General features: G+C 41.7%; 1 protein-coding gene across 1 annotated transcript; it reads left to right on the top strand.

The window, feature by feature from the left end:
- Positions 1–368: 368 nt before the first annotated feature.
- LOC149559374 (putative UPF0481 protein At3g02645) lies at positions 369–1,838 on the top strand. Its single transcript, XM_089831385.1, has one exon. The coding sequence runs from the start codon at positions 369–371 to the stop codon at positions 1,836–1,838; it is 1,470 nt and encodes a 489-aa protein (XP_089687511.1).
- Positions 1,839–10,838: the final 9,000 nt, after the last annotated feature.

Below are 10,838 nucleotides of genomic sequence, written 5' to 3'. Positions count from 1 at the left end.
TCTTCTAATTGTATTTATTAAATATTACCTCGTATATTCCTTTTTATAAATGACAGGACGAATGGTCATGGGAGAATTGATGGATACCTAATGTCCTCTTTCACATAACAAAAGTCTAAATGCGGGAGAAGCGTTGAAATGTCCGTTCATTGAAGTCCATTGCATTTTTCATATTAACCTGTTATATGCATTTACCCATGTTCCATAGATTCAATTTACATTTTGTTGGACTCTTCGAACATGCCCTCCCTAGGAAAAATGGATAGAAGAGTTGAAGGACAATTTAATCTGGTCATGTAATTATTATATATTTCTGACTTCACGATATGTTCCTTCTCCGGTGAGATAATCTCATGAGCTTGTAAAGAATGTCGAAGTTTGATGAGAATAAATGGATGAGAGAAGCCAAAGAGTATCTGGCTCAGAAGAATAAGTCCTATGAGAAGCCTCCATGCATATTCAGGACATCCATGGCCTTGCTGAAAGAAAATGAGCATTCCTATGTGCCTCAGATTGTTTCTATCGGCCCTAACCATTTCGGGAAAGAGTGGCTCATGGGAATGGAAACATTCAAAGGCGATGCAGCACGTAGAGAGGTTTTTAGAATTCAGTATGGAACCAAGAAATCTGACGTTGAATTCGAACAAGTGATTGAGAGAATCAGGAGGAGGGAAGAGGATATAAAGCGGTGCTACTATAGAGAAACATCATTCAAGGGTGACGTGCTCCATTTGATGTTGGCTCAGGATGCTTGTTTCATTCTCGAGTTTTTCAGAAATCACCTCTTCGGATTGGAAGACGATGAATCCTTCCAAGATGAGTTTTTGTTTCTGCCAGAGCATCATCCAATCTTCGGGCCCGTATCTGAGAATGCTTGGATTAAAGCGGAGATCATGAAGGACTTGATCAAGTTGGACAATCAAATACCGCTATTTGTCTTGGAAGATGTTCTTACTATGGAGATGAACGCTAATTCCCAAGAGAGCGCCCAAGAGAAACTTGACAAATTGCTGAGGAAAATGTTCGAGAGAATCTGCTATCGGCCTTTTGAGTTCTGTGCAGAGGACGCATCAAAAAAATGGAACCACATTCTGGACATCTATCACGACTCCTGCCTTGGGGCCCTGCCAACCGAAAGTACTGAAAAGGAATTAGTGAAAATTAACGTTCAATATTATTGTTCGTGTTTTGTAGGTTCAAAAGGTGGTCACTGCGTATGTTCTGGACGAGCAGACGGGAAAAGTTCTGAGAATGCCAAACAACGTAAGAAATGGTGGCTGAACTTTCCATCTGCAGTTGAATTGAAGAACGGAGGAATCGGATTCGAGGCCGATGGAAAAACTGTGGACAACGTTAAATATGAGGGTAAAACTCTGACTCTGGTGCGGCTGAAATTGGATGTGGACTCGGAGGTGTATATAAGGAATTTAATTGCCCTGGAGATATGTTCTCCGGGGTTCAAGAAGAAAAGAATGACTGCTTATTGTCAGTTCCTGCATGAGCTGTGCCAAACAAGCGAGGGAGTAGATGTGTTGAGAAAGGAGGGTGTCATAATTGGTACTCTTTGGCCCACTAAACTGGTCACCCAATTGCTGAGCGTCTCCAACATCACAATTTCCTGGACACAGTGCAAATCCATCATAGAAATGAGGGAAAAGTTGAGCAGCTATAAGACGCGGCGCTCTATTGTTCTGAGAAGCCTTTGGAACGAATTCTGGGAAGCGTATGGTTCAAAATCGTGGAGGGTAGTTGGAGGCTTCGGAGCGATTCTTGTCCTCTTTCTGACTATCGTGCAGGTCTTTTGCTCGTTTAAACAATGTGGGCCAAGGGCAAATTAAAGATGGGGCATCATTTGTGACTAGATTCTGAGTTCTTCTTTAAAGCCGTAATTTGTTTGGTTTCCTACTAGCTGTTGCATGTAGTTGAGTGGAGAGGCTTATTTAGTTCCGGCCATGCATATGTCAGTTGCTTAAACAGTTATTAAACTGAATTTTTATAGCTAATAGAGATTCAGCCTTTCTAACCATTTATCTTGTCTTACTTTTTCCTTACTTTTTATATCACTAAAGTTGCATGTTTATTAATTATAAATATTAATTAAAACTTTTTGGCAATCTTTTATTGGTCCATGTGTTCAGTGGCAGAATGATAGACAAGCTGTACAACCATCCTTAGCGCATTGTTCCATCATTACAACTGAATGATCAATTTTATACAAATGTAGCTCTGAAAATAAATGCTAAGCTATGCCACTTTAAGTAAAAATATATGAAAGTGGGCTAAGAGTGTTAGTATAAAATTTTTTACTTTCAATTAGACTATCTTTTATTGGTTCTTGGTAATGTTTTTGAAGTACTAGATAGTAGTCAAAAGAAAGGAGGTTGACCCTAGAGTACAAAAAGGGTAGACCAAAAACAGTCAGGGGTTACCACCCACCTATCTAACTGATACTAGTTTTAAACTTCAAAGAAAAAATAGAGAAAAGCTCCAAACTAGAGCAGTTCTTACCATCCACCCTATTCTTAACAAGCATATAAAAAGTAAAACATACCAACAGCTAATAGACTTATTGCTGCTATCAGTCCAATACTTGATCGAAAAACATACATAACAAAACCCCGTAGGGCACCAAGTTCAACGAGAACAAAAACATAAAGACAACAACAAAAAATAGAGCTAGGGCTAGTTGCCCGCTTTCTTTCCACCTTCCTTATTACTCTCCTCCTTAGGGTCTTCCCTATTTATGTCCACCCCCTCCTCTTTGATAGGTATCTCAAGGAGAGTTTTGAGCCAGTCCTCTACCAGAAAGCCATATATAGAGCGAGGGGTTTCACTCTCCTTTCCTAGATACTTCTCATTGTTGTTCATCTGTAGGAAATAGAAAGTGGTGGCAGTAGAGTGAATGACCTTCGTGGAGAATTCCACCAACGTTTCAATTTTTTTACAAATGCGATGTGGTTCTTCGTGAGCTCTTTCATAGAATTCTCCAGCCTTGCCTTGTCGTGGCTCTAACCATGGCTATGTTTCCCTTTTTCTACCCCACCTTTGGGAGTGTCTTTCATGGGGGAGGTGATGTCCTCCCCCACTTTTGTTTGTGGAAGGGATAGCTTCCAGTGTCTGAGACATGTGATGGGCTAGGAGGGCTAGAGACAACCTTCTTTTTAGTGTCTTGGTGAGGCCTCTTCCTCTTAATTGGTTTCTTCTCACTCTCAGTTGACTTAGAGCTATAGTCCTATTGAGGGGAGGACTTAAATTTCTCCATTTGGAGACATTTGCGAGCCCTCTGAGCGGTTATCCTGCTCTTTCCTATGTCAATATCAAAATCAATAAGGGTAATTTTAACCTCCAAACAAGGGGTTTTCTTGACTTTTCTATGGCCAGAGCTAGGGTTGGGGTTTGTGGATATTTGGGGGGTAGCAATAATCAATGGGTTGACCAGAAGCGATAGGTTTAAGGAAAGGTGGTGTTTGTAAAGTTTGTGCATGAAACCCTGGTGGATAATATAAAAGGGTTTTCCCTCCTCTCTCTTTTTCCTAGCCTTAAAGAAATAGTCCTCCATGGAATAAAGAAAAAGGTAATGAAAAGAAATCAGATCACGGTTCCTCAAATGGTTGAGAATGGGGAAATGGTAGTAGTATAGCAGCTGGAACTGATCTTCAAGGGTAATATATCTCATTATGGCATAGCAGATCACATCCCAAGGTAGTGGAAGATCCTCCCTGGAAAACATACCATGTACGAAGTATGCTCACATTCCATCATCACTTGTGTTGATGATGGAAGTTGGCTGACATGTTCCCATTCGATGAATTAAATGTCATTATGGCCAAAATTTTCCAACTCATTTGCCACTGCATTTCCTTCATGGTAAATGTGGCCATCTCTTGGCACACCTCCATCAACATGCAAATTTCCTCTTTTATTATTTTGATCTTCCAACTACTCTGGCCCTTTGCTTTAACTGCTCTGATAATCAACATCAAATCCCCCTCGATTGTTAATCTATTAATTCCTCTAACTCTCACAATTCTCAACCCCCATAGAAGGGCGATGGCTTCTGCTTCATTGTTTGAACCCCCTCTATAGTTCCTAGTGTAAGCTTCGAATTATTTGATAATAAATTATTGGACACACCTTGATGAGAATATTTTGCTTATAATACTTGTAGTATTGGCAATCTTGTTTAAGGATTTCTAAGTCTGCATTATTGTTTAAGGCTTTCTGAGTCTAAATTATTTTGGCATTTTTCATGATATTTAATTTGTAAGTCAATTTATATTGTGGTTTTCAAAAACCATACATGGAAGTTCAACTTTAAAAATATCAGTAGTTCTAAAAAAAAATTTATTAAAAAATGATAAAATAATTTATTGAAATATTGATTATAATTTTTATGTCACACATAATAGAAATTTTATTTCTAAAATATTTTTCACTATGATGGTTTGATAGTTGGTTTAATTGTATTGACACTTGTAGCAAACTAAGTGCATATCAATATAGTGGTGGGTGTTTATTGAGACCTTGTCGGTTGCACAATGACTTGATGGCTATAAAACTACAACCACCAATTAAATACTATGCTTCTTGTTTAAAATAGTCTATGCTAGTTAAGATGTCTTATTCATTACTGTGGCAAATCACTTTTGAGGCTTCCACCAAACATTTTTCTCTTAAATACATGTAAATAAGCTTATTGCTAAAAGCTTTATTGTATGATAGGGGTACCAACAAAATTACATAATTGTTCTAATTACTATTTTTTTCCAAGTAGCTAGGTATACCAATAAGGGGTTATGACAATTGAAGCAAATGTCCCTTCTTTTTAGATATTTAAGTTGCATTCCCTATCTTTTGTCCTAGCGATGTTGTTACTGTTACCTTTCGCTCACCTGCCAAAATTTTAAATTTTAAATGCTCAGCTCGTCCAACGGCTAGCCACGGAAATATTATTTTTTATGCCAAGATCGGACCTTGTGATGTATTTCGCAGCCCACAGGATCTTCTCCGTCAGATTTTAGCAAGATCGACGGTCAGCGCGATCTTGTCATTAGAGATGCATGGGAAATAGCATCAGCGACATCACGCCCAATTGACGCGTGTCTGGTGGGTCCGGCAAGCGGGATACAACGGAGGGCGGGTTGGGAAAGTTTTTCAACGTCGCAGACGCTATGTCGCTATTGCATGTCGGCCGAAAAATCTCCATAGCGACATATCGCCTGGCAGAAATGCTCACGTCGGCGGGAGACACGTTCCCACGAGCCGAAAGTTTCAAAACACGGCGAGGCGCTATGGCGCCAACGGAAAACCAATGCATTTTTCGATGGCGACATAGTGCCCAAACGGAAAATCCACCATGGTGAGAAGTGACCAGGCACGTTGGGTCCCAGCAAGTACTTTGCATGAGCAGTCAGGAGCCCAGCGCCACGGTGGCGAATCAGATGTAGCCACGTATTCATCAGTGGGGTCAAGGCAATACGGACCCTCCGAGTTGGTGCTTTGTCAAATCAGGGAGCTGTTTCATTGGGCCAATAAAGAGTGACCACTTCCCCCAAGTCAGAGTTCAGTCAGTGTCACCAGTACATGGAAAGGTAAGATCTCCACCATCAGATCAGGGCCGATCGACGGCAGGCGCCATCGTGCTATAGAAGAGCTGCGCGAGTCTTATGTTAACGACATTGCACCTAAAGGACACACGTCCTCGTGCATCCAAGGATGTCAGCAAGGACTAGTCAGACCGTTGATACGTGGCCAGTACTTATTCATCAATACGCTGAGGGGAATGATCTTCCTTGCACACCGTCAGATCGATTCAGATCAGTGGATGGCGCCATCTCGCTATGGCAGAGATGTGCGAAGGTTATGTTGGTGACATAGCGCCCGATCGGAAGGTGTGATGGCAAGCAAGTTTACGACGGGCCAGTTTTGCGGCAGGAAGAGATCAGGCAGCCGAAAAGTTTAGAAATGTTGGTGGGGCACCATGGCGCCATCGAAAAACTCACGATTTTTCCGTTGGTGACATAGCACCCAAACGGAAAATAGACCATGACGGACTCTCAGGCTTGGTGGGACCATAGGACGGGATAGGTGGGATGAGCTATCTAACGTCGTGGCCTCGTGATTGGTCAGGGTGGTACCTCATCTACCACGGTGACATTTCAGAATACGCCACGTTTGCATCAAAGGGTGAGATGGCAGTTGCATGCTATCTCGCTATGGGAAGGTTGCCTCGATTTTCCCATAACGACATAGCGCCTTAGTACCATGTGCCAGGTCAATGGGGCCAGGTGTTAGGGAATTCGCCAAAATGGTGCTACGTTAGGCCAATGAAGGACTGCCACATATGCCAGATCAGAACATAGACATGAGGTGGCACTAGATCTTCAACGCGGCTAGGGCAGTCAGGGGTTGAATTTTGAGCTGTCAGATCTGCAGAGATCAAGGGCAGGCGCCATCGCGCTATGGGGAAATTGCGCGAGGTTTGACATAGCGAGTTGGAGCCTTTCTGCCACATGTCCTTGGTGCCCAGGGGGGGATGCACAGTTAACATCACAGTTACGATTGACAGTTAAGTTGCCAAGTCAATGATACAGTCTGGTTGGGGCATCACAATCACAGTTTGGTACCACCACGGATAGAGATAACTACTGGGCGCTATGTCGCTATTGGGAACTTCAGGGCATGGCGCCCATAGCGACACAGCGCCAAGTCAAACATAAAGGTGTGGTCAGCGCGTGAAGAGGACTGCCAGGGTGGCAAAGGGGAAGAAAGTGATTGCCCCATGTGGCTCAGTCAGCATGTGGACCTGGTTGACCTTTTTGACCCTGCTGTTTCATGAACCAAAAAGGATAGAAATCATTTTTTTTATTTTTGCCGTGGATCTGATTTCATAATCAATTGCCACCAACTCAGAGTGAATATCAGGTGCAGAGGGACACTCCATCTATCCAGTCGATCCATCTACCATGTCAGGGAATGTTATGGCATAGTTTCTATCTTCTCCAGGCTCTTTCTCAAAAAGATATGAGATTTCTTGGTATGCAAGCCAAGATTCAATCAGATCTTCGATTGGATTCTCAAGATGGGAAGTTAATGCCAGTAGGTAGGAAGTAACTGTAACGCAGAAATCTTCAAGTTATGCCTGATCTATAAAGGCAATTTTGTGATTTTGTTCCCGGGACTCTTCCTGATTTTCTCTACTACTGCTTGCAGACTTGCAGTGTAGAATCCCTGTGTCTCTGAGCCACATAGCATCCTGTGTCATTCTTTTCAGTGGTCAATGTGTATGTGCTTCATTCTGCCTCTTATTGATGCATTATTGAGATTAGTGGTCCACATACTGTATGTATCTTTGGCCTATTGAATAATATACAAGTGAAATCTCCTTTTCCTGGTGTCATTCAGTTGGTTTCCTGATCTATATGTGATTATTGATCGATATAAGTCTAGACATGTATGACTTTTGGATGTTACCCTAGTTCTGCAGTGCATATATGGACAGGAATGAGTCTGAACACTCTATTTTGGTGCATCACCGCCTTAGATTAGACTAGGTAGATTTTCTTTAGTGCTCTCTTTCTCCCTTTTTCTTCTGAGAATAGAGAGATGCACCCTGACAGTAAGAGGAAGTCGGCCTTCTCCGGAGACTCAACCTCGCAGTTCAAGTCCCACAGCTTGAAGGTTGTTTCCATGTTTCACTAGGTTGTCCTCGTGCATAGGCCTTTGACAAGGGTGCAAACCTAAGTGACAACATTTTTTGGCACTCCCGGTGGGACTCATATCAGAAGATTTCAGGTCTACTAGTGTCAAGAAGAAAGAATTCTAGAGATAAATGCTGAAGAAGTAGTGTTGGCTTTAGTTTTCGAGCCTTTAAGAGGCTGGTTCTTCAAGTACTTGGCGACTCCGAACATCAAAAAGTCTGGTTCCAGACCAATTTTGCAGTAATTCATGCCCAGGACTGAAACAAGGGCGTCTTCTAGAGGTAAATTTCAATATCAAGAGCTTTCTATTTCAAATCCTAGGAGAAGAAGGACTAGAACTTCATTATCACCAGTTAGGGGTAGAATAACAGTTGATATACTTGTAAGATCTGTCTCTACTCCCCCTACTGTTCGAAATCAGCCTAGATTGCCATCAACACTCATCAATAGAACACTTGTTTATATGGCACAGCCAAGAGTTCATGCTTTCGCCACCTTTAATGGTGGAAGTCCTCTCTGGTTAGCCCAAAGACATGATATACTAGTATCTGCACTAAAAAGTATACTTGATTTTACTAGTGAAACTTCTATTTCCCCTCTAGAGCATATCCAAGAGGTAGCGAATGTCTGTAATATTCATGGTATTATAGAAGATGATGTTGTCGTCAGACTTCTAGCCTCATCTTTAAAAGGAAAAGCATTACAGTGGTATAGAGGCTTAGCTCATGGTTCCATAACTGATTAGGATGGACTAGGAGCAGGATTATGCAAACATTTTGAGGATAAGAGTGACCATTTGTCACTACTAGAATAGCTGACTACAATAAAAAGAGCCCCCCATGAATGTATGACTGATTTTAATTACAGATTCCAAAAGACATGGGGTAGAATACCTACTATAGTGAAACCTACCCTTGGTAATGCCTTCTTGCATTACCTTAGAGCTTTCAACAGTGACATTGCCACCACAATCCAAACTATGGGAGGAGATACATTACCAAATGCTTATGAGATAGCTATAAAAGCTGAGAATATCCTAATACAAGGTGGGAATTTGGCTCCAAGGCCTCCTATGCCTTTCTTTCCTGATGTTCCCAACCACCAACCAACGATAGCCCCCCTTCCTACAATTTCTACATCACAAGCCCTTACTCCAGCTCCCCAAGCTTCCACATCCTCAAATGGAATAGATGAACTCAAGGAAATGCTCCAAGGTCTAGTGCTGAATACAGATAAAAGAGAGAGGACTCTAGATAAAAAATTGCAAGAACAGGGGAAGGAGTTGAAGGACCAAGGGAAGAGATTAGAGGATAGTTTTTCTCTAATACAAAAAATGAGTAACAAGGTGGTGGCCTTAGAAAGGTAGCAAGCCCAAAGTGGCAAGCCCCCCCAATTAAAACACTAGGCTCAAAGTGGTGGTAGGCCTCCTAATCATTGGAATAGCTCTTTTGATTAGAATAGGCAAAATAGTCATGCTACTGCTCCAAGCTCAAATTAGAGTAGAGCTTTAGTTCCTCAAAATAACTTGGCCCAAGATCAAGATTTTTGTCCTTCTTGCAACTATTCTTATACCTACTGCCTATGTCAGAAAGCAGAATCTTATTTGGCCCTAACTGTCCAGGAGCCTGCAGTAAAGCAATCACACAAGGAAGATCATACCAAGGAGGCCTCATATATCCAAAGGCAAGGTGATTGCTCTTTCATGAATCACCAGATGGAGGAGCATTGTAATGTAAACCAGGATTCCGTTGCTCATAACAAAAGAAGTAAGAAGAGAGCTATGGAACATGTTGCTCCTCCTTCTCCTAAGCAGGCCTCAACTTCAAGTGTTACACCTAACAAACAGAAAGCAAATGAGCAGACAAAATCTTCACAATAGCAAAGGCAAGGTCCAAGAAAGGAGGATGCAAGTGATCCCTATGCTACTCCATCTCAGCCTCTCATGGGTGCAGCTCCTAAAGTTTCTGCTAAAATTCCTAATGCACCATTGAGTGTGGTAGAGCAAATGAAGAAGACCAATGAAAAAATTTCCATGTGGGATGTTGTTGCTACCATACCAATGCAGAGGAAGATGCTGCAGCAAGAATTGGAAAAGATTGAACCCAAGGATCAGTCATCTACCGTGGAGAGTGCCACTAGTTTAGTACAACTAGCAGGAGATGTGGAGACAAATAAAAAGGTTAGACGTCCTCCATTCTATGTTTCTCTGATTATAGGGGGCAAGTTAGTCCATAATTGCATGATAGATTCAGGGGCTAGCAGCTCAGTAATGCCTAGGTGTGTTGCTGATGCTTTAGGGATGAAATATGAGCCCATTGTTAGGGATGTGTTACAACTAGATGAGAGTATTGTCAAAACCGTAGGCATCCTTAGAAGCTTGGAAATGGCCCTACATGCATGCCCTGGTTGTACTGTGATTCAAGACATATCTGTTGCTGAGGTCAAGCCCTATTTTTCCATCTGTCTTTCAAGAGACTTCACTGCTCAAATTGGTGGATTCATATCTGCTAATTGGTCTTATATGTCATTTAAGACCAGATATGGGGCCAATGCTTCAATAAGAGTAGAGCCTCAAGCCCTTCATCACACTGAACCCTACACTCCCAACTTCATCAATATGAATTGTCCTATTCTAGAGATGGACGAAAATAACATAGTAAACGAGCCTGTCACTTCCATAGCAGAGATTCCTGATTTCTTCTTAGATGAGTGGGCAAATACATGTTAGTTTGAGCCTATGTCGAAAACTCTCGAGACAGGCCTTAGTACATATTGCATAATAGAGAAAGAAGTTCAAGTTCCTGACCTTGTTAGGACTCATGACGACATAAATGGAGTATGGAGTATGTACTTTGATGGCTCAAGGAATAGAAATGGATCAGAGGCTAGTGTTATGTTGATCTCTCCTACACAAATAAGATATTATTTCTCTTTTAGACTCCAATTCAGTTGTACCAATAATGTGGCTGAGTATGAATCTTTGATGCAAGGTCTCCTACTTGCCCAAAAGAGGGGAATTCAAGCCTTGAAAGTATATGCGGACAGTGAGTTGGTAGTGAACCAAGTGAGAAATCAGAATATTACCAAAAATGGCCTGCTCAAGTCTTATAAACACAGAGTATGGGATTTTCTTGAGGG

This window comes from Cupressus sempervirens, chromosome 5 (genome assembly GCF_028749045.1).
Source record: "Cupressus sempervirens isolate cs-2001-9-10 chromosome 5, ASM2874904v1, whole genome shotgun sequence".
NCBI classification, from domain to species: Eukaryota; Viridiplantae; Streptophyta; class Pinopsida; order Cupressales; family Cupressaceae; genus Cupressus; species Cupressus sempervirens.
This window is presented reverse-complemented; position numbering and strand designations above follow the sequence as displayed.